We start from the raw sequence: 24,665 nt of genomic DNA, 5'->3' as shown, positions 1-24,665 counted from the left end.
CTGTTGCTCTTTTCTTAGGGCAGAATTCAGAGCTACAGACAGTTGGGAAGGTTCGAGGTAGGAAATGGTGTGAAACTGTCCCATGAGAGTGAATTGACAGGGAGTGCGGGGCTGCTGGCCTTAGGCCTTTAAACTGGGCTTAGGCTGTAGAGGGCGCAAACACCAGGACTGCACGTTTCAGTCCCGCGAGTTTCAGCGTGGGCGTTGGCCAGTGTTTGCCAGGAATGGATAGCCTCGGGAGAGAGCAACGGAGAATTGAGGGCTAGAGCTCTGCACCGATAGATGGAGGCTGGGGAGAGAGGAGAGTCAGGGCACGAAAGGTGAGACAGTTGGTGAAAAGGGGGATTATGACTTACAGAGCTTAAGGACGCTGAAGAATTGCTGGGGCGGAGATACCGGAGTGAGTCAGGTCAAAGACAGAAGGGAGAAATCAGTGGGATGCTTTTGGAGGGTGTGATGGACACCTCTGTAAGGCCCACGTGCCCGTCCCCTTGGAGCAGATTTGGTATTGGTGCACACCTTTAATCCCAGCACTCGGGAGGCAGAGGCAGGAGGATCTCTGTGAGTTCGAGGCCAGCCTGATCTACAGAGGGAGTTCCAGGACAGGCTCCAAAGCTACAGAGAAACCCTGTTTCATAAAACCAAAAACAAAAACCAAACCAAAACCAAAACACAAAACAAAAATCCATGAGCACACATCCTTAATATACGTGTGATTAATTTGGGTCTTAAATGTAAGCATGTGTTTGTTGCTCTTCTTTATAATTTAAGGACAATTTCTTTCTATATTTGAACAAGTCTGCTCTTGTCTTGTGCCTTGGTGCTCCTGTCCTCACTGTGACTATAGCCATCAAAGTATGGCAGTAATAGCTGGCGACTGAGATGGAATGGAGGAAAGATCTGGAGAACCCATTGTATCCGCTCCCCTGTAGAGAGACAGTGTTGCTTTTTCTTTTCATGGTCAAGAAATTTAGAGTCAAATGTGGGGCAGATTGTTGTTAAGGTTTTTGATGTTGCCAAGAACAGTGGGAGGAGAGACGCTGGGGACAGAGAGAGCCATTGGGCAAAGGAGACCTGCGTGCTGTTCTGCGGCTTCTGAGCTTGCCTCTAGACAGGTGAGGTTTTATTGCTTTTTGTGTCATAAATTATGCGAATCATGTACCTTATTTCTCGAAAAAAAATCCAACTATTATTCTACCCTTCCCCCCTTGTGGGTGTGGGTGTGGGAGGCAGTGTGCATGTGAAGGTCAGAGGAAACCTTTTAGGCCTTAGTTCTGTTTCCAGTTTGGGGTCTAGAGATTGAGCTCTGGCCATCCGGCTTGCTTTGTGCTTCTAATCACTGAGACATCTCAACTGCCCTGAAAGATGTACACTTTTAGCAGTACTAAAATTTTTAATTTTAAAATTGTGTGTGTGTGTGTGTGTGTGTGTATCGGAGGACAACTTTGGGAGTCAGTTCTCTTTCCACTGTGATCTGGGGAACAGACACAGGTATCCAGGCTTGTTGCGGGTACATTTACCAATGAGTTATTTACTACTCACTGATTCTCAGCATGTTAACTTGTTTCTGATTTTATGATAGTAATCTTTGGAGAAACTTAAAAACCAGAATTGATATATGTAACGCTTTATTCAGATTTAAATACTTATCCATTGTGAAGTATAGCTTCACAAAATTCAGTTGTGATTGTCGTTTAAGATACATAATGGAACCTTTTAATGCCATAATTGGTCATAGCTGTGTTTATCTAAATGTTTAACTCTGCCCATGACTCTAGAATAGATAAGAGTTGACAAACTCTAACCTGCCTGAGTCAAGCTGCTTCTCGCTGTTAAAGTACAGCCATGTAAATTCTTACACATTTTGTCTGTGGTTCTTTTCATATTATAATGAGAGTCGTTGCCACCTAGATTGGATAGCTGCAGTTTAAAGTTTTTACTATCTGGCCCTTTAAGACAAAGTTTCTCTGGGGAGTCTGAGGCAGGAGGAATTTGAGGCCAGGCTAGACTACAAAGAGAGTTTTAGGTCAGCCTGGGCTACAGAATGAAACCCTGTTTAAACAGAACAAAAACAAACAAACAAACAAATAAAAAAACACTCAAACTAAACATCAAAACACAAAGTAGCTATAGAAAAGAAAAGCAAAAAGTTCATTGATTTCTGCTCTGCATCGTAGAGTAACTGCATAAAGGGAACTCAAGGCCCTATAGAACTGTGGCCCTATAGAAAGACTTTCGAACAACCTTGGGGAGGATTCAGTTCTGTGTATGTGCAGAGTGTATGATTTCCTGGCAGTGTGAACGTGAACAAGCGATCTCCTAGCACCTGGTTTCCCAAGTGGGGATGCCATCCATGTTGTAGGTCAGAGCTGTTCGGGAGGCAGTGAAAGAGCACCGAGGGCCAGGGTCGTGTCTGACTTGGTGCGTGTCCAGGAAGTTACCGTTGCCTTTTCTGTCCTTACCCGTGGTCAGGCTAGAGAAAGCAAAAAGACTGGAAATGGAGCCTAAACATTAGGAGTGTTGTGAAAAAAATGAATTGGTGCTGAAGACTTAGAGCAAGTAGTAAACCAGGGAGCCTCGAGTGCTGAGCCGAGATGTGCTCTGGTATATGTTGGTGATGGGGACAGGAAGTACTTGTCTTTGTTGCTGGAGAAAGCCAGTTTATATAGTTTTATAGCTTTCTCTTTAGTAATCGTTTCAATTCAATCATTAGTGCTTAGTACATGGATATAATTTATCATCATCGTGTGTGTCCTGTATCAGTGACATACTTGGGATCCTTTCTTTCCTCTTTCTTTTCTCTCTGTCCCTCTCTCTCTCCAGGGCCTTAACATCAAGTGCTCTGCTGTTGAGCCTTATGCCAGCCTAAGATCTAGTTTTTTACAGTAGTCTGTTTTTTTAAAATTTTACTATTATTTTTTTATGTGTTATTGTGCGTGTCTGTATATGTTCATGTGCCTGAGGTCAGAGACCACCCTTGGAGCTAGAGTTACAAGCAGTTGTGAGCTAGCTACCTGCTGTGTTGCTGAGAATTGAACTCAGGTCCTCCACAAGAACGATACTTGTTCTTAACTACTGAGCCTCTCTCCACCCCTATGATAGTGTTTTTGAAATGTTTTCTTTCTGTCATGAATAAAAAAGAAGCCAGGGAGTAAATTCTATCTGTTCTGTAGTAAGTTTCTTATTTCCACTAAATCTTGGTTTGCTTATTTTTAAAAGTTTGTTTTAAAAAGCTTATGGGATGAAATATTAAGAAATTATGTGATGTTCCACTCTTAGGGTTTAGTTTGGTCTTATATTAGTTTTGCAGTTAAAATGCCCAGAAAACTTAAACTTTGACATTTCTAAAAATGTGCTATTGCGGCATCTGTGTTCTAACTTTGTAGGAAATTTCAACAGAAGAGTCACTGAAACAGTCTCTGATTTGTAAATAGTCCAGTGTGCTGAGGGAAAAACGGCAGGAGCATCGTGAACTAAGTGCTCAATAGGATGTTGATGCCTTGCATCAGGAGTTTTGCATAATGTCTGAAAAGGAGTCGGGCTAAGTGTGAAGGGCAGGTAGTGAAATTCCTGCAGAATGTGCCACTGTGCTTCATGCTCTTAGTGTGACGCCACTGTGCTTCATGTTCTTAGTGTGATCCCACTGTGCTTCATGCTCTTAGTTAGTGTGACCCCACTGTGCTTCATGCTCTTAGTTAGTGTGACCCCACTGTGCTTCATGCTCTTAGTGTGACACCACTGTGCTTCATGCTCTTAGTTAGTGTGACCCCACTGTGCTTCATGCTCTTAGTTAGTGTGACACCACTGTGCTTCCTGCTCTTAGTGTGACCCCACTGTGCTTCATGCTCTTAGTGTGACACCACTGTGCTTCCTGCTCTTAGTGTGATGTCACTGTGCTTCCTGTTCTTAGTGTGATGTCACTGTGCTTCCTGTTCTTAGTGTGATGTCACTGTGCTGCATGCTCTTGGTTAGTGTGACGTCACTGTGCTTCATGCTCTTAGTGCGATGCTTTCAGGGAGTTGGGCTGGTAGATACTTGAAGATTTTCCTTGGTAAGTTTGTCTTTTCGGAAACTTTACCATTTTAATTAATCCTGGCATTGCTATTTTAACAACACTTCTAAGTTTAAAACAGTATAAAAATGGCCTTGATTCACAGATATTGTAACGGTCCCTCCCTGCGTATTTCAGTGTTTGTCAGCTTAAGAATTTAAAGTAGCTGTGCTACTTAGAACTCCAGATGGAGCAGAATTAGGTCTCAGGAGCAGGAGAACTGGTATTGCTGGGCCCTGGAGAGAAACCCACTGGACCTGAGATTTAGCAGGTTTGCAGACAAAGGAACACATGGGCTTATGTAATAATCCTTTTCTTAAAACTTAACCTGAAGAGGATTTTTGTTTTGAAACCACCCCTCCTTCAAGGGGGAAAAGCCATGAAGCTGGGTATGGTGGCATAGGCCTATAAACTTAGCATTCAGGAGGCCGAGGCTATATAGTGAGACCCGAGTGGAACTGAGAAAAATAGAGAATTGCTGTTAAATTGGTTATGTGTCTGTCGGTTTTAAATGAAATTCCTTTAAGATAATATGGTTGAGGGACTGAGTTTTCTGTCATCCAGTTTAAACCAAAGGTGCAGCTTGGAAAATCTAGAAGAATATAGTTCTGTGAAAGCTAGCAGAGGAATAAATAATCATAGATGGCTATTTTTAATCTAAATTTAAATTAACTAAAATTACAACTTCAGTTCTTCAGTTTCATTAGCCCATGTTTTGGTCACTCACTACACTCATGCTCGTACGGGGCTGCACACTGCCGGTGTGACTGAGCTCTTCCTGTCACCCGTGGTGCGATGTCCTGGTCCGAGTCCCCGGAGCGCTGTTCCGACAGAGCGAGTTCCCATCCCTTACATCAGCAACACCGCTGCAATTCGGTATTTTTCAGGTTTCCAAATCGCCCACGAGCATGAAGTTAGGTTTTACAGCTCCTGAATTTTATTCTTTCTCCAGTTCTTTGCTTAAGGAAGCCTTTGGGAGATTCTGGACAGCACACCCGTTGATACTCCAGAAATGTGTACAGATCAAGGCTTAGAATTTTCCTGCTATGATTCGGCCAATTGGTGATTTTTCTTTATTAGAAAGTGTGAGATTCATCCTGCTTTAGCTTTGCTGCCTGTATACCCGTCAGAGTTGATACATTTGATCAGGTTCATTGATTGAAAGCTGATTTTAGTGATTTTCTTCCATCTAAGCAGAGCTGTAGAGAGATTGATACGGGTGGGGTTTATTTCATTTCAGTTGTGCGCTTGTCAAGGTCTAGTGTTGTTGCTGTGCTCCGAGGTGCAGCCGGACCTGTCGCTGGCCCTGCTCTTCTCCCCTCTTCTTTCTTCTCTCCTTGCACAAGTATACTTTATGCTCACTTTGGCTTCCCCGTGGTGTCAGCCCCCAGGGGATTGCCCTGAACTCAGAGGGAGTACCAAAGACATACTTAAAAACGTGACACACCTGAGTGTGTGTGAGTGTGCATGGCATAGGTGTGCCACAGTGCACGTATAGGCATCAGAGAACTTGTGGAACTTGGTTCTCTCCTTCTGTTGTGTGTGTTTGGGGATGAAACTTGGGTTGTTGGGCTTTGACAAAATCTTGCCCTGCTGAGCCGTCTTGCTGACCCATAAGTTCGTCTATAAGGGTGGATCGCCACACTCCTTGCAAAGCTGGGATTTTGGTAACTGCATGCGAAAACAAAGCAGGTGTCATGAAAGTCTGCAGAGCAGCGCACGAGGGAAGCCGTGGCAGTATGACGACTGGGCTTGAGAAACTGCCCATTGCCCATGTAAGCTGTTAGGACCTCTATCCTTTCTAGGTTGTTTGGTCCTGACTGCAAAATGGGCAGACTGGTTAGGCGTTCTTTTGCCTTGGGGGCTGGGGTGTCTGTGAAGAAATTGCCCCTGAAAAGCAGATGGTTTGGGGCCTCTGCAGTAGGCTTCTGTGTGTCCTGCTCTCATCTGCAGTTAGACTTCTAGACGCCGGCTTCCGTCCCTAGCTTACAGGGTTTCTCTGCTGTCCCGCTAACCCGCCCTTTCCATACAATAGTCATGCGTGCTTGAGAGGAATTCTGTTCCACTTATTGGAAGTATAAAAACTGTGTGAACATATGTTAAAATCTCCACAGAACTAATGGAATTTTGGAGGTGTGCTCCTAGTTTAAATATCTCATGCCTCTCATTAAAATTCATTAGTAAAGTTGGCCAGCAACAATTAGGGAATTAATATTTACAATAATGGTCTTAATTAGCTTATGGACCTAATTCTGATTTCTCAATTATTCCAGTAATTCTGTTTAGAAAAAAAGTTTTATTTATTTTTTTAGATCAATTTAGGGTCGTGTGTCTGTCACCTTTTTTGTTGTTGTTGTTGGTTTGTTTTATTTAATCTCTTAGAGTTCTTTAGTCCTTGTTTGGGTTTATATGTTATTTCTTTAAGCCTAGATTCAGACTTTAAGTTCCTGTTAAGAGTATGAGAATGATGTATGCATGTCAGAAGTCACATGATTTAACACAGATTGCTGATGATCATTTCTGTGACTTGGTTAAAGTGTTGTCTGCCATGGTTCTGCATGTGAAGTCATTATTTGCACTTTTGTGGAATGGTTCTTTGAAATGATATACATATCTTTCCTTTTTTTCTTTCTTGAACTAGCTCTTGTAGACCAGGCTGGCCTCAGACTCACAGGGCTTCACCTGCCTCTGCCTCCCGAGTGCTGGGATTAAAGGCGTGCGCCACCACCGCCCAGCACATATCTTACTTCTAATTCATCTTTTACTCTAGTTTTCTGATTCTAGTCTCAAAATCTGTGCATTCTCTTTAATTTGAAGCATAGGTAAGTTTGTAAATTAGTGAAATTTAATGTGTTTCCCCAAGTAAGAACTACTTTTACAAGGAGTTCTCCCTCATTTCTGTAAGGTGTAGGTTTTGGTAGGCATTCTTTGTTAAGTTGAGAAAGTTTCCTTTTATCCCTGGTTGCCTGAGAGTTGTGATCTTGGACGAATGTTGGATTTTGTCAAACGGTTTTTCTGTATGTAATGACACAATTACTACTTTTCTTCTTTAGTTTTATGGGCTTATATATTATAGAAATGGATTGTTTTGCTTGTTTTGAGACAGGGTTTTATGTTATAGCCCAGGCTGGCCTGGAATCACTATTTTGTCCAGTCTGGCTTCCAACTTAGGCAGTTTTTCTGTCTCAGCCTGCTGAATGCTGAGTTTCTATGTGTGAGCTACTATGCCAGGCTCCTCAGTAACAACTTGTTGGGTGTAGTATCTCCCTTACGGACATTGAACACATTCCACTTGGTCATGGTACGTGTGCTTTATTCAGACTTGAACTTTTCAGTTTAAAGCTGGTGTAGAGTATCTGCATGCCTTCTTCATCCTGTTTCCTTTGCCTGTATGTATGCAACTGTACATTAGCACAGGATCTTACCATCAGCTAACCTCCAAACTTTGTTCAGACCTGCCAGTGTTTTGATCTATGGCCTTTATTCATTCCAGGAGCCGGTCCAGGGTGGCCCGGCACAGTAGTTATTGCTGACAGAGTCACTCTTCTCTTGTTTCTCTCCGTGTTATCGTGACAGGCTCACTCAGTGCCACGTGGGCACTTCGAATTCTTGTTACGATACAAAGAGTGGGCTCTAGTTTGACGTTCATTCCTATCCCTGATTCTTCCTGAATTTTTAAAAAATAATTTGTGGCATTGTTTAAGAAGGAAAGAAATAAATTATTTTTGTAGAAGGGACTTGACATGTAGAGATGGCTTCAATTTTGAGGCTGCTTTACTGAGTCCAAGCCTTCGCATGTTTCTCTGTTAGGGGTCCTGTCATGCTCCTCTTTCACTAAAGATCTTTAATTTAAAATTTTCATTTTAGTCCTAATTGTTTTATTTTTAAAACTTTGAGGCAAAATTATGTGGCACAGTACCCTGAAATTCTGATTTTGCACAGAAACTTTATTGTATTTTAGACTGTGGGAGTTTTGACATGATCTTAAAGAATAATGTGTCTTTTTGGCAAGACATTGATTATTTAAACATACAAAAATGCTTTCTGAAAACACTAACTTTTTAGGACTATTAAATACATTAGGAATGGTACTTCTTTGTGACACACAGGTGCCAGGAATTCCTGGGTCCCAGAGGTTATAATTATTTTCCATTCTGCATAAAATAATTTTGGTTTTTAAATTTCTATGTCGTCTCCTATAGTATAATTAAGTTTCCCTTTTTTTTTCTTTTAGTAAAACAATTCTGAGATGGCTAAAAAGAAGGAGCAGAAAAGTGTGGGCTAGTAACTGATTGCTGGGGGGGAGGGCTAACATTTAGCACAGTGGAATCTGCAGTCCTATAGTTGAGTCTTCGTGTATATTTTCTTTCCTTTGACTGTAAACTTTTCAGAAAATGATTTTATTGATTTGTCACATGCCTCCTGTGGGGAGTAACAAGTAAATGCTCATGCATTTCACTGGTTGAGGTAAAATGCTTTTAAGTTTCTTAGTTCAGCATTTCCTAAAAGAAATCACAAGGGCTTCAACAGTTAACCTGTAGGAATAAAGGAGAAAGAATTCTGTTATGTTTTCCCATTTCCTATGGTGTTCCCTATTGTATCTAATGGCATGGATACATTAGGCCATATTTGATTGGCATATAAAGCAGTTATTAGACATGAATATGTTGTTTTATACTGAGTTCAAACTTTAAAGTGTAGTTTCCAGCCTAGCAGAAGGGTAGGAGATTATTTGATGAAATAAGTGTCAACTGTAGAAATGGTAGCTTGTTGATGAAATGCTTGGTGGGTAATTTTGGCATTCTCTTAACAAGAAAGGAGCCTTGCATTTAATGTATTACCCAGACTGGAAGAAAATCACCCACTGCTAGCGTTGTGCATGGGTGTGGTGGGGGTTAAGGAGCTTCCGAGATGCCACTGAGCTCACTGACTGTTGCGTTCTGGTGATTCCCTGTCATGTCCTTATGTCCATTGTCCCGTGTTCCACAGTACTTCCTGCAGTGTAGGAGAGTAGTAGCAGGAGGGGACCTCCTTGTCTCCTTCTCCCACTCCCCATCCCTCAACCTCCGGGTTCCTCTGTGTAGCCCTGGCTGTCCTGGAACTCACTCTGTAGACCAGGCTGACCTCAGACTCGGAGATCTACCTGCCTCTGCCTCCCAAGTGCTAGGATTAAAGGTGTGTGCCACCACTGTCTGGCCAAAGCTTACTCCTTGGTTTATTTGTTTGTTTGTTTGTTTTTTAATAGTTTCTCTCTGTATAGCCCTGACCATCCTGGAGCTTGATCTGTAGACCAGGCTGGCCTCGAACTCACAGAGATCCACCTGCCTGCCTTTTCTTGCCTTATTCCTGATCTTATTGAGTATGATGCTAACTGTGGTGTGTGTGTGTGTGTGTGTGTGTGTGTGTGTGTGTTATATTAGTTTTAATCAAATAAACTTACTTTACTTAGTTAGCTGTGAGGGGTTTTTTTTTTTGTTTTGTTAAATCATGAGTAGGTGATGTGGGATTTCCCTTGGTATGCTCTGAATATGTTTTATTACCATTGGTTAATAAAGAAATTGCTTTGGCCTATAGCAGGGCAGAATAGAGCTAGAAGAAACATTCAACTGAATGCTGGGAGAAAGAAGGCAGTAAGGGAGATGCCATGTAGTTGCTGAAGAAGAAGGATGACAGAACCTTACCAGTATGCAACAACCTCGTGGTGATACACAGATTAATAGAAATGGGTTAATTTAATATTTAAGAGCTAGCTAGAAATATGCCTGAGTCATTGGCCAAACAGTGCTGTAATCAATATAGTTTCTGTCAGATTATTTGGGTTTGGGTAAAACTAGCAGTCTCTGTCCACACATAGGTATCAGATTTTGTCAAATGTATTTTCCTGCATTTTTCTATCATTCTTTTCTGACGTCCCCCACCCCAACACACTACATGTGTGTGAGTGTTTTACCCACAGGTGTGTCTGTGCACCACCTGTGTGCAGCGCCCAAGGAGGCCAGAACGACGCACTGGGTCCCCTGGAACTGGCATTACAGGCAGTTGCTAGCAGCCATGTATGTTCTGGGATCAAACCCAGATTCTCTGGAAGAGCAGCTGTTGCCCCTCGTCACAGAGCCGTCGCTCTGGCCCTCCTTTCTCCTTTAACTGAGCGTTTCCTCCCTTTACCTTATAAGTTATTCTTTCTTTTTCCATTGTTTGAGTAGTTGCTCGAGAGTTTGCAGCAGATGGTTACAGTTAATCCAAGATCACTTTCGAATAACACATGATAGCCTGAGAACTTGAGGATAAAGTAACGTGAGTTCTTCTCTGCTATTACTTTTGCCATTGCAGTCATACACATGTACAAGCTTATATACATGTATATACCTACATATATAAATATATATTCTACAAGGTTCATAAAAGCAGATGTAGCCAAATACATTGTTGTTTTCAGTGAGTTCACTTTTTAAACCAATTAAGAATGAGAGTAAAAATTTCTATTTTGCTTTTACCGCTTTCTTTTGTAAATTTCGTTTTCTCATGTGTGCTATTTCACTTTCTCTGAAGAAATTCCTTTAACATTCCTTGAAAATCAGTGGTTTCATCAAAAAAAAAAACCTTTCAGATTTTGTTGGAGAAAGTTTTTATATCTCCCTCACTTTGTTTTTCCTTCTAAGTGAGGAAAGATGTGCACGGCTTCAGTTTCAGTGCAAGGTTGGCTGGATTTGTTCCTTTAAGCTTGGGTAAGGAAGAGCACAAAGACAGAACCGTGGTGGGAGAAGCCCTTCATCTAATGGCTTCTAAGAAGCAGAGTGGAGACAGGCTTGTACACCCAGGTGTAGGCAGAGTTTTCCTGTACTGACAGCCTGGTCCCAAATGATCACTCAAAGGCTTAATATTGCTTATACATGTAAATCTTCTGCCGATAGCTCAGGCTTGTTACTAAGTAACTCTTACATTTAAATTAATCCATTTCTGTTAATCTTTGTATTGCTAGGTGATTCATGACTTGTTACCTCATTTCTGTACATCCTGCTTTCTTAGAGGCTGGCCAATATCTTTCCTGACTTCGTCATCTTTCTTCCCATCATTCTGTTTCGCTTTCCCACCTAACTTCCTGCCCAGCTACCAGCCTGTCAGCTTTTTATTAACCAATGAGAATAATACATATTCACAGTGTACAAAGGATTATTCCCTACTCTCTGTATGTGTGTGGTCATGTATGTGTGCATATGCACAGTGCTTGCCTGTGAGTAGAGGCTGTAAGTTGATATCAGTTAAAGTTTTTTCCAAGTTGTAGTATTAGCATTATCATAAAACTTACTCTCTGTTTGACATACTCACATGAAAGTAAAATGAAGGGATTGACTAGGAACACACACAGAGTAAATACTTAGAGACTGTATGGATATATAGGCAGTCTATTGTGTATCAAAGTTAAAAAGAAAGATACTTTAAATGCTCATGACACCCAATCAAAAGTAGAGAAATACCTCAGATCTATTGCTTCTCCACCCTAGTTTTCAAGGCAGAGGCTCTTACTGAGCCTGGCGCTTGGTGATTTGGCTAGACTGTCCGGCTCACACCAGCCTGTCCCTGCCCTGTGCTGGGACTACAGGCGTGCACAGACTTGCTTGGCCTTTTTATGTTCTTGCTGTGGATTGAATTCAGGTTCTCAGCCTTGCATGACAAGCACTTTACTGATTGAACCGTGTTGAAATAACCAGGCTAGTGAAGGATAAAACAATTATATTTTATTATAAGGGGAAAACTCATGCCACAGAAATGGAAGATCCAGGCTCTGCTCGACCGCGGCGGGGAAGCTACACTGAGAGCACACCTGAGTGGTGCACAGGTTTTTATCTCCCGGTCCCAGAAAGCCACACTTAAACTAGTTCCCGCCTCTTAAAGATTGTTGGTTAACAAGGCTTTCCCCATCAGAACCGCCTTCCTCTCCAGCTCTTTTTTTCACTTTGATTCTGTCTCCTACCTATGGGACAGTGAAGTCACCATCAATGACACAGACAGGCTCTTTACCCCTTTCCTCTCTCGTGCAGCACCCTTTCCCATGCAGCACACTCGCAGACGTATCCAGAGAGTGGTTTAGAGGGTTTCCAGGTGTCTGTCGGTCTCCTTGACAGTCAAGGCTAACCATTGTACGTCTGCTCCTCAACATGACACTCAAACACATCTCCTTCAAGTATCCAAATAAGGAAATAATGAAGTCACGATTCTACCTCACATGATGTGACTAGCCTCTGTACAACTGAAAAAATGCATGAATTCTTTCCTCAAAATCTAAACAGTTAACAGCATTATGCAAAAGTCCAAACTCCCCACCTCCCCTGAGAATCAAGACAGATCTTCTATGTTAGCCATATAAAATAAAGAAAAGACAGTACTGTACTGCAAGCCCTTATACTGTGGTCCGACAGGCCCAAGCGGTCACACTTCCAAAGGGAGGACTAGAACATCGGAATGATGGATGGGATGGAAACAATACTGAGACCTAGCAGGGAAACATTCAGATCCTGTAGCTTCATGGCTAGTAAATGGGGGCATGATACAGGTGTGGTACTAGCAGGCTTAGGCGGCCCTGCCCCTGTTATTTCCTTATTGGAGCCCACGTGACCTTTCTTTGGGGCTGGCTCTGCTTGCTGCCAGTGGCTTTTCTTGGTCTTGTGTTCCTGGCCTCTCCAGTGTCCTTAGGTCTTCACCTTCACGCTCACAGTTTCATGTATTGCTCTCTCAGGCTATGCTATTCTTCAGGGAGTACAGCCCTGCGAATTCAACATTGCCTGGCCTCAGACGCTCCTCTTACACCATGATCCCTAAGGCTTGCAATTTCCATGTCCGTAGAGGCAGCACAGCAGCAGGTGGAGAACACAGGGTGTGTGCTAGCGCTCGCTGTCCTGAGTGCCCGGGCGGAGGGATGTGATGAGCTGACTCTAGGAAGCAGTGTCCTGAGTGCCCGGGCGGAGGGATGTGATGAGCTGACTCTAGGAAGCAGTGTCCTGAGTGCCCGGGCGGAGGGATGTGATGAGCTGACTCTAGGAAGCAGTGTCTGGGGAGGCCCTGTGTGAGCAGAGTGCCGGTGCCTTGCTCCTCTCAAGGGACGACCTGCCTGTCCCTGCGTCTCAAGGGACGACCTGCCTGTCCCTGCGTTTCCACAGTCATACTCTGAACTTGTCATGGGTATGGCCCGGCCAATTCCCTCTGGGCCCTCCAGTGTCCTGGTCTTGTTTGGAATAGTTTTTATTTAATTCTCTCACACAAGCGACATCTGGACACCTTTTATTCTCTGATATGTTAGAGGTCAGTCAGATATTTTTACTTTCCATATTTAAATTTTTTTAATTTTGAAAAAAAACTATTTCATTGTAGTTCTGAAAGTTTTTCATATCATCTTCCAACTCTTTCTTTTATGCTTTCTTAATTAAAAAAACATAATTTTTGGAATGTTCTTTTTCATTAAACATTCTTCTTATATTTTTCTTGTTATTACTGTATGTGTGTGAGTGTGTGCACAGGTGTGTACAGGTGCATGCTCCCCTGTGTGCATATGTGGAGGGCAGAGGTCAGTGTTGGATGTCTTCTCGTATTGCTTCCTGCCTTATTTTTGGAGACAAGGTCTCACTGAATGTAGAGCTCACCTGTTGGCTAAGTTGACTGGCCAGCACATCCCCAGGATCCTCCTGTCTCCACCTCCTCGTGTCAGGATGACAGGCCTGCACCTAGCTTTTTACTTGGGTCCTGGGGATCCAAACTCAGGTTCTTTGCTTGTGCGGTAAGCACTGTACCTACAGTACCATTGCCACGGCTCCTTCTCTTTCACTTTTCATGCCTGTAATGTTGTTTTACATCTCTTTCTGATACAGTATTGTCTTTCTGATACAGTATTGTCTCAGTTTCATCAAGTTCCTGTTTTCTTTTTTTCTCTGTCTTTTATTTTTTTAAAGTAGCATCTTGCCCTTTATGTTAGGTTTTTCTCAGGTGACCTTGACTGTTCACACTGAAGGTGGAGACAGTATGGAACACGTGCATGGAGTACCTGGTTGCCCACCCCCTTTTTAGAGGATGCTGTCGTCCTTCTTGTCTTCCTGCTCCTTTTCCTCACTTCTCTCTTTCGATTCCCCACTCTTGCTCTCCTTATTCACTGTATCACTTAAAAGTCTAAATGATTTTTATATATTGTATATGTATGTCTAAAGGGGGGTGTATTGTGTGTGTACATATGTGGACACCCTTGCATGTTCTTCCTCCTCTTTTGTCTCTGTCTACCTAATTTTTCTAAAATAAAAATATTTGAGTCAAGAAGCACAATAATGAGTCATTGGTGTATATGTATGAAATCTTCCAAATTATACTTCTGGTTTCTTTATTGTTTTACTGTACTGCCCATAGTGATTCTTCTAATTTAGCATTTTACATATTCTCTATTTCCTGTGCTTGTTGGAGTAAGTCTCCAACACAATATTAGTATTCTCATATGTTATCTGAATGTATTTCTACATTGGTCCTGTGGGGCTCTTATTCACAAGTGAGAAGCCTTTTGGGGCCTAGATGGTACAAGCAGAAGGTGAATTGGTATTTAAATCCAGATCTTTCTGTCTTCGTGTGACTGTTTTTTTATCTTATTTCCTCATTTTCTTCTCAGTAGATGCTTTCTGAATACCTTCCCTCCCACTTCCCCCACAAGGAAATCTCTTGATTGAACCTTAAAGTCAGGATCAAGATAAAAGCATCAATGACAGAGTAGATTGGGGTAGATTATATGATTATCGTGGAGGGTGTGGTTAGATTATATTTTCTTTGTTTCTACTTGCATCTATTTAGGGGATCAGGCACATACCCCAGAATACTGATTTTTGTTTTAGTGACAAGTGGTGTTCATTCCCACAGGATCAGGAAATGAACAGTGAGAAATGAGCTGAGTTAAAGGAAGCACTCATGTGGCTCTCACAGTAACAGTAAAGAAGTATTGTTCGGGAGATTTGCATTTTATTCATACACAAGCATGACACACTATTTTGTGGGTTGTCTATTTATATTAAATAAATTTTTGTGATACTGAATAGTGTGCTTTATGCTGGCTTGTCAAAACGACGTTTGGCTCACTTATACCAAACTGAATTTCTTCAGTGTGAGTGTTCCTAGTCTTAAATACTGGCATGTAAGTTCTAAAAAAAATGTCAGCCAGAGAGCATATATTTCATCAGTGCAATATTTTTAGCCACAAATAGTCACTCTAAGATACTTTAAAAATCAGATGCTGCAACTGGCGGTGGCCCACACCCTTAACCCCAGCACGCGGGAGCAGTGGCAGATGGATCTCTGTGAGTTCGAGGCCAGCCTGGTCTACAAAGTGAGTTCCAGGACCGTCAGGACTGTTTTACAGAGAAACCCTGTCTCGAAAAACCAAAAAAAAAAAAAAAAAAAAGTTATTATTTTACTTGTGGCAAACATATTTTATACTTTTGATATTGGGCCTGTTATTCATTTGTGCAGAGTGGACGTATATGCCTATATGCTTGTTTTTATATTTGTATATTTGTATTTGTACACATTTTACCTAGATAGTTATAATTAACTAGTTGTGCAATGTAGTGCAGTCGGAGGCAGATGTACCTACTGAAGGATAAAACTACTACTGGAGAAGTAGAAAAGTATTTCTGTGATAAAGTGATTTTCTTCCTTTTGTTTAGTGTTCATAGCACCCTGTGTGAAATGTTCTGATGTGGCTAAGGGCTCTTTCCAAAGAAGAATAAGCCCGTCGTATACTGAAGTGCCTTTGTACATAAAATTTGTTAGGAATCATTTTAAGTGGTTCCTGGACTCTTAAGAGGAATCCGCACTTACCATGTTCTAAAGGTTTCTTAGTTTTCTTGTTTCTTATTTTCATAATTTAGGTTTCTTATTACTAAATTACTCAGAGGCTTAAATATAAATTTGAGTTCTTTTATCCCTGGAAATATTGATTTCATATTAGTGAAAAAGATTAGGTTCCATTTTGGTCTCAGGGCTTTGAAATGTAAGCTCCTACAAGATAACGGCTATTAAATTGCTGGAGAGGGGAGTGAGGATGGAGACATGCTTTTCTGAGCATGTTTTCTAAAATGTTGGGAGATTTTGATAGTACATATGTACATATATAGGTGTGTGTGTGTGTGTGTGTGTGTGTGTGTGTGTGTGTGTGTGTGAGCATGCGTGCACATGAGTGCAGGTGCCCATGTTGGCTAGAGGCTTTGGATTCCCTGCAGATGGAATAGCAGAGCATTGTGAGGCATCTGACATGGGTGCTGGGAAGTAAACTGAGGGTCCTCTGGAGCCATCTCTACAGTTTACTGTTTATTAGCTTCTCAGAGTAGAGAGGTCACCTGAGGTCAGCTGGCTCTCTGTGTGATTTGAGGGCCATACACCATTTATCTTACTGTTTTGCTCTCTGCTAAGTGATGCTAGAGCCAAATAGGATCTGTTTCAGACATTTCCTCCATAGCAACACCAGGTACTCGTGGAGCCATCTCAGTGCCAAGATAATGGTGGCGGAGTTGAAGTCGCTGGCACCAGAGGCTTCTCGTGATTTCACAGGGTTAGCACTATGTGTTAGACAGGCAGTGTGAGTCTGTGGCAGTCAAGGTATTACTGCCACTTTTATGATATTGATAATTGTGCTGGCTAGTCTTATGTCAGCTTGACACAAGAAAGAGTTATTGGAAAGGAAGGAACCTCAATTGAGAAAAATGTCTCTGCAAGATGCAGCTTTAGAGTAATTTATGGGACAGTGTCCAGTTCATTGTGAGTGGTGCCATCCCGGGGTTCTATAAGAAATCAGACTGAACAAGCCAGTAAACAGCACCCCTCCATGGCCTCTGCATCAGCTCCTGCCTCCAGGTTCCTGCCCTGACTTCCTTCAGTGTGGGACTGCAATGTAGAAATGTAAGTCAAGTAAGCCCTTTCCTCTCCAACTTACTTTTGGTCATGGTGTTTTGTCACATGATGTAGGAGTGTTTCTATCTATCTGCTGTTTCATTGGTTAATTACTAAAGAAACTGCTTGGCCTGATAGGTTAGAACATAGGTGGGTGGAGTGACAGAACAGGATGCTGGGAGTGAGGCAGATGCCTCGGGCAATTGCCATGCCTCTCCTCTCTGGGTCAGATGCGATGGAGCCAGCCGCCAGGTCAGACATGCTGAATCTTTCCCGGTAAGACACCACTTGTGGTGCTACACAGATTATTAGAAATGGGTTAATCAAGATGTGAGAATTAGACAATAAGAGGCTGGAAGTAATGGGCCAGGCAGTGTCTAAATGAATACAGTTTGTGTGTTGATATTTCCAGGGCTAAGCTAGCTATGCGGGAGCCGGGCGGGATGGAAAGCAGGCCTGCCTGCTCATCACTACAGTCTCAGCAATAGAACCCTAGCTAAGACAGTAATGTTAGTTAGCTAATTCAAGATTGTTGGAAAACTACAAATCCAAATCCTGTCCTGTGTTTCTTGTTTCTCTTTTAAATCATCAGTCATTTAACCATTTGGCGCCGCCTAATGTTATGAGTCACTGAACCGTAGTATTTGGAACCAACTTCAGTTTTTGTGTAGTCTCTTTATAGTTGAAGCATTAGGTAATAGCCTCAGTGAAACCGAGAAGTGTCTCTAAGGTCCCTCGATGCCAGACCTAGGCAAAGCAAGTTTCCTGCCTCCCAGTCTAGCGTTCATTCCTGTGTATTGTACCATCTTTGAAGATGTGCATCTCTTAGATTGAACCAGTTTCCTTATTTCCTTCTTCTAAAGATACTGACTCTGAAAAGGTGAGAATTCTAATTGACATGGAGGAGAGTGGGTGATCTGATGTTATCTGGGCCCACCCCGCCCTTTGGAATCCTATAGGAAGGGATAAGAGTGACTTCAGAAGAAAGTGGGAGGATGGTGGGGCCAGGTAGGCTGTGTGTAAAACCTTTCCTTAGACCTTGGGAATATTGTGTTAACTGAAGAGTGGATCGCTACCCTTCTTCCTATACTTCTGTTGACTTAGAAAACAAACTTCAGTCTGAAGACTCTTAAAATTCAATTCTCCTCTCCTGATTCTAAACTTAAAAATGTTGTTGTTCACTGTATGCATATACTAAATAAAATAATATAAATCCATAGTAGAAGGTATAGGGAAAGTATTGCTTTTTTGCCTTCTCTAATAATTTAATATAAAAATGCTTTATTAGCTAAATCCTATCCTCTTCTCAACTAGCTCCATTTCTGCTTTTATGCTGGAGTGTGTGTGTGTGTGTGTGTGTGTGTGTGTGTGTGTGTTATCCAGTGAGATTCACTAGGTTTATTTACAGGTGCATGTGTTCTTAGAATGGCTGCTCCACTAAAGAAAATGTCCCTGCCTTCCCTAGCAAATGCTGGCAGGATGTATAGCACCCGGGAGGGTAGAGCCTCGTGCCCCACCCCACCCCACCCCACCCCCACAGATATTGACTGGCCCGATGGTGTGCAGGTAATCACAGCTGCTGAGAATTCAAGAGTGCCGGCCATACCATGTCCTGAACTCAGTGTTCCACACCACTTCCCCAGTGTCCTCTGGCCCTTAGATTCTTTCCACTCTTCTCAGCTGTTCCCAAGCCCAGGAGGCTAATAAAGTTGTTCCCTTTGTGGCTGGGCATCGAACACTCATTTGTTCTCAGTCCTTTGACCAGTAATGTGCATTCATTGTAGAAGAAACAGAAAACTCACATTATCAGTATCAATATTTGGTGCCTCACTGGGAGATATTTGCTTTTGGTGTCTCTTTATTATATGCATAGAAAAAAGCTAACATCTGCATTAACACAAATCCTAAGCATTGTCACATGCTTATGATCTTAGAAAATATTTCTAATTTCTGTATAATTTCCTAAGTAGACATACTGTAATTAGTCACTCACCTGTTGTTGGGCTTTACCTAAAAAGTGTCATTATAAATTACAAATTTTACAAATTCTGAATTGAATAATCTCTGCTGTTGGGCAGGTTCTTTTTAGTGTGTGCTTCCTGAGATGTTCATGAACACACTCCTTTCTGCTGAAGACCCCTTTTCTCAGTGTTTCCCCAACTCTGTGCCTTCTACTGATAGCTGCTTTAGTCACCTCACAGTGCTTTGTCAACTTAGCGGGTGGTCAGAGCTGGTCTCTCACACCATTGTGACTCTGTAGCTCCACCTAGTATTAGAAGTGTAGTGGGCACCCAATTAAATATTTGTTAAATGCTTTTGAAGCTTTTAGAACAGTGGTTCTCAACCTGTGGGTCACGACCCATTTGAGAGCCAAAGACCCTTTCACAAGGGTTACCTAAGACCACCAGAAAACACAGATATTTACGTTACAATTCCTGACAGTAGCAAAATTACAGTTATGAAGTAGCAACAAAAATAATTTTATGGTGGGGGTCACTACAGCATAAGTTACAGAATACAGTTATTCTGAGGTCCACATCATTAGGAAGGTTGAGAACCACTGCTTTAAAATGTTATGTGACTGATTTTCATGTGACAGCTTTGGATTTTTTTTTAAAGATTTGTTTATTTTTGTATATAAGTGCTGTCGGCATGTTCCTCTCCTCACCAGAGGTGGACATTGGATCCCATTGTAGATGGTTGTGAGCCACCATGTAGGTGCTGGGAATTGAACTCAGGTGCTCTGGAAGAGCAGCCAGTGCTCTTAACCTCTGAGCCACTTCATCAGCCCAAGTTTTAGATTGTTAAAAATATCTTTTAAAGTTTACATCAATCATACATACGACACACATGGGCACTGAAGAATAGAGAAATTTAAGTTTAAATTAGGATTGATTTTTTTTCGGCTTACTTTTGTATCCGGCAGTAGGAGAGAGGGCAGGTTTTAGGTTGGAGCTACCTGCTTTGTAATTTGGACTTTATAGCCCTCTCTTCCTTTCTCCACTGCTGCCCTTATTCCTCCTTGAGACCCCCTTTCCTCTCCAGAGTTTAGGGTCAGAATCACTGTTTGACACAGCCTGCTACCTTCAAATTCAAGTTGTTCATTCTCATGGTCTCTGAGACTAAGTAAGGGGGAATATTTATTTTTTGTTTTTTATGTTTTGAGGCAAGGTGTTACTCTGCAGCCCAGGCTGGCTTAGAACTTCCAGTCTAGTCTGTTCTAACCTCACAAACTAATTTTCTCTTAACAATCCCACCCATCGAAAGGCTTCAGGTTTCCAGGGAAACCCTTCAGACAGATTTTATAGGAAGTACAACTGCACACATTTTATGTGTGTTTCTCAAGGTTGGTATTTAAATACTTGGAAAGTCTCTCCCTCCTCTGTTCTTAGGAGACAGACTACCCTGTTACTACTTGACTAACCACAGTCATTGGATTCTCCCTGGAGCCTTAGCTTTTTTGATAGAAAGTTTTATAAATACAGGCCCTCTGACAGTTGGAGAAAACGCTAACGCTGTCCCTTTTCTCTTGGAGGTTCATTAGTAAATATTTAATGGCTCTTTTTGAGCACAGTATGAATACTTAAAATATTAATTGCAGCAGCCATTTGCTGTTTGTTGGTACACTTCTACTGAGAATGACTGACTTTTGAGCATTCTGTGTGATAATATAAAGCTAGACTCATTTCTGTTTAGATATGTTTTCCATGTGTGTATGTCACGGGTGCTGGGGATCAGACCTAGTGTCTTCTTGCACATGCTAGTAAGCACTCTGCCACTGACTTACACCCACATCCCTTAGTGAAGACAGTTGCAGTATTGATGGCATTGGAATCGAAAAAGTTTAGCCATTTACGTGGGTATTTTTATATGTCACTTATGTTCTGTTTACTTTATTGGAGCAGGGCATACAGGTTAGAGAACCACCCCTCCTGCTTTTCCATGTTAAAAAGCTTCACTTTCCTGAAGCATTAAAATGGATTGAGGGTGGGAGTGTTCTCAGAGTCCAGCTAGGAGAAAGTGAAATTCAAACAGCGGTGCGAGACACTATGAGGGGGACCCTCTTGTCACGATCACTAGTGGTTTAAGCGTGTTCCACGTTAGCCAGTTCACTGCCATCACTGCACTGTTGAAATCACTTGTGGAATTTTTAAAATTCTACACACTAGACCCACTACTAAATTAGATTCTCCAAGGCTAGGATATAAGAATCAGTATTTTAAAAAGGCTTTCCAGGAGGTTTTAGTTGTAGCCAAGATAAGCATTCCTGTGAAGTTCAGATACCCTTCAGAGAAGGTGCGTTACGCTGCTTCTGGCTTTAGTTAGAGCTCATCAATTACAATCAATCAACCAGGTATTTTTGGAGGCAACCTAGATTCATTCTTTTCAGTAACCAACATTCATTGGGCCTTAGAACCCGTTCCAGATTTTTATTAGTTGCTAGTAATACAGAGATAAAGTTGATCAGTTAGTGTGGTCTAGTAGGGAGAGAAGAAATTGTACTATGTTACATGCAAAGTGTGTAAATAGAGGCATGGCTTAGTAGGGCCTTTAACTCTGCCTGAGGTTTGGGGTGTGTGTGTGTGTGTGTGTATGTGTGTGTGTGTGTGTGTGTTGACCTTGTGTGTGTGAATGGAGGTGCTAAGTTGAAATAAGGAATAGTCAAAATTTCACAAAGAAGGCTACAGAATAAGTTTATCAGGTGGGAAAGGGGGAGGTAGAGGCAGGGCTTCCCCGTTAAGAACTAAGGGATGTGCATTCAGGGCTTGATTGGAGAGATGTTTATGGATTACTTAGAGCTATACTAGAAGGTTAGCCGGTCTGGTAGTGTGCTGCTGTTAACCATTGTTGCTATCTTGTGATGGCTGTCTTGCACTGGAGGTCACATGGTCAGGTCTCAGTAAGTCATCTTAAAGACTACAGCTGCTGCCGGGTGGTGGTGGCGCACGCCTTTAATCCCAGCACTTGGGAGGCAGAGGCAGGCGGATCTCTGTGAGTTCGAGGCCAGCGTGGTCTACAAGAGTTAGCTCCAGGACAGGCTCTAAAGCTGCAGAGAAACCCTGTCTCGAAAAACCAAAAAAAAAAAAAAAAAAGACTACAGCTGCTGGAGGGGGGCTGGGGAGAGAGGACAGAGAGAGGAGAGTTTTGGTTTTGTTTTTAACTTTAGGTTATTTTTGTTCTCTGTTGGTACAGAGCCTCAGATTGATGCTGTTTTTTAGAAATTGTCATCGGTGTCACCTGGTCACTGCTCCTAACATCTCACTCTGGGAAGATTCATCACAATTGAATTGCATCATTTTGCTTATTATTGCCATCAGAAACATCGAATAAGTTCTTATTCAAAAGTTTTCATTTTGGCACCTTCAAGTTATTTTTGTGTGTCTTTGTGTGTGTGTGTTATGTTAACTTCCGCCCCATAAAAAGAACACCCATTAGCATTTACCTTACTTCTTTTGCTTCCGTACATCTTCCCTCTTTACACTGTGAATGCTTCATATTTGTGCGTAATCATTTTTATTACACATATGTATGTGTATATGTATGTATGTGTGTGTTGTGTATGTGTGCACTTGTATCATGTGTGGAAGTCAGGATAATTTGTGGTAGAATCTCTGCTTCTACTGTGTGGATTTGGGGCGTTGAACTCAGGTGGTCAGGCCTGGCAGCAGGTACCCTTTGCTGCTGTGCCGTCTGCTGACCTCAGCCGTGCTTAGGTGATGCTTTTCCTGGATGTAAACTCCAGGACAGTAGCTGTTTTCCTCTCGCACCTGAAGTCTTGACCTCACTGTCTCCAGGACTGTTGTTACTAATGAGAAGTTTAATTACTCCACCAGTTTATTACTCATTTGTCAGTGACTTTGTTATTTGATGGTTTTTCTGTATCCCTGCCTCTCTGTAATGTATGTAGTTGCAGGTTATTTTTACTTCTCTTGTTTATTGCGTATCTAACTGTCCTTTTCGGTACTGAGGTTTAAACTCAGGTCTTCACACATCCTAGACAGTGCTCTGCGCTCTTTTCACTTTGGCTTCTTAGCCGGAGGATCTCTGGTCAGGGCTGCACTTGAGCTTCTAATTCTCCCGTCGCGGTCTCCAGGGAGCACCTAGGATTGCAGGCTGTGTCACTAAGCCTGGCATGGGAAATGTTTTAATTAAGTTTTTTAATAAGTGAAAATGTAAGTAAAATAATGGATAGTAATAATCTTATTATTTTCCAGAAACATGCAGCAGAACTTAGTTGTGCTAGCTAAAGATGTATTTCCGTTGGCAGAAGATAGATCTATGAGCTCGGAAGGTCTCAGTTATGGTCTCGACTCTGTCAGTTTTCAAGGCTGCTTACAACCTTATACAGGTCAAGTTTGTACTGTACGTATTTTTCAGCACAACGTTGTTTCTGTGAGGGTAATTAGATGATTCTGAAAATGTCTGAAAGCTGAAACCATTGTGTGTATGATACAGACAAGTTGTGGAAGTACCCTTTTAATGATTATTTTCTCTAAATTAATTCTAAGTATTGTATTCTACTTGGTTTGTCACAGTGAATTAACTTGGTATACTTTTAAAGAAAAGTCCATAGAGGAAATATCAGTTACTTCATTTAGCTCATATCGGAATATATCATCTACTGTGTTTGGATATAGACCTCTGAAGTTTGACTACTTTGTGTAATCTAAAGTAGAAGACGCTTTTATCCTCTTGAGTATGCGTACATGTGTGCATGTCTGTGCACATGCAGTCACTCACCTGTGTGTTTGTGTTAGCAGCCAGAGGTCAGTTTCTGATATCTCTGTCACTCCCCATCTTAGCTCCTTAGACAGGGTTCTCAGTGAAACTGCAGCCATCATTTTGACCTGGCCCTGGGATCCTCCTGCCTCTGTGCCTTCAGGACACACTGCCGCATCCGGATATTGTCTGGGTGCTAGGGGTATGAAATCAGGTCCATGTGCTTGAGTGGAAAGCATTTTATCTATGAAGTCACCCCCAGCTCACTTTTGTCCCTTTAAAGGTGCTAAAACTAAACTTGATTTATTTTTTAAATTTAACAGGCAGCCAGATAAATTGGTGGTAGTCTGGACAAGAAGAAGCCGGAGGAAGTCTTCCAAGGTGAGTCCATTCTGAACAGTTGCCACGTACAAATCTGTGCCCAGGCTTAGTTTGTTCGGATGTTGAGGGGAGGACTCAGCATTGAGGAGTGTCGAGTTGTCTGCGAGTTGGGTCTCAGGAGAGCAGGGGTTGACTTTTTTTATCTTCATACGGATATAGACTAGACAGAATTTTAAAATGTCCGGTTCTGTAACTACTTTTAAACTTCCTGTTCCGTAGAGAAATACAATTTTTGTGAGCATACGACTGTAAACATAGTTATTGGAAGTTGATTTTTCCATATAGATAGGTCTGTATTAAGAAAAGTTTGTTAGTTGTTGGTAATTGAAATTTAAAAAATTATTAAAGGCATCTTCCAAGGTGGGTTTTGTTCGTTTTTGCTACATGGTCTCACTTTGTGTCTTAGCTGGCTTAGAACTTGTGATCTTCCCTTTTGTGCCTCCTGAGTGCTGGGATTACAAGTGTGTGCCACCATATCTGGCCTCTAGTTTTATTTTTATTAAGCTAAAACTTATGCATCCATAATTAACCAAACCTGAGTTATTCAGTTCACTGAGTGTCTTGGTCGCTGTTGTGTTGCTGTGAAGAGACACCACAACCATGG

General features: G+C 41.9%; 1 protein-coding gene across 7 annotated transcripts in view; it reads left to right on the top strand.

Annotated features, from left to right (window-relative positions):
• The window catches only part of Ehbp1 (EH domain binding protein 1), a 250,966-nt gene that overhangs the window by 12,119 nt on the left and 214,182 nt on the right, over positions 1-24,665 (top strand). For all 7 annotated transcript variants that reach the window (XM_038320910.2, XM_038320899.2, XM_042054614.1 and 4 more), the window contains exon 3: positions 24,004-24,061. In XM_038320910.2, the coding sequence (XP_038176838.1) occupies positions 24,004-24,061 (58 nt within the window). The remainder of the gene's footprint in view (positions 1-24,003; positions 24,062-24,665) is intronic.

This window comes from Arvicola amphibius, chromosome 1 (genome assembly GCF_903992535.2).
Source record: "Arvicola amphibius chromosome 1, mArvAmp1.2, whole genome shotgun sequence".
In the NCBI taxonomy this organism is placed as follows: Eukaryota; Metazoa; Chordata; class Mammalia; order Rodentia; family Cricetidae; genus Arvicola; species Arvicola amphibius.
This window is presented reverse-complemented; position numbering and strand designations above follow the sequence as displayed.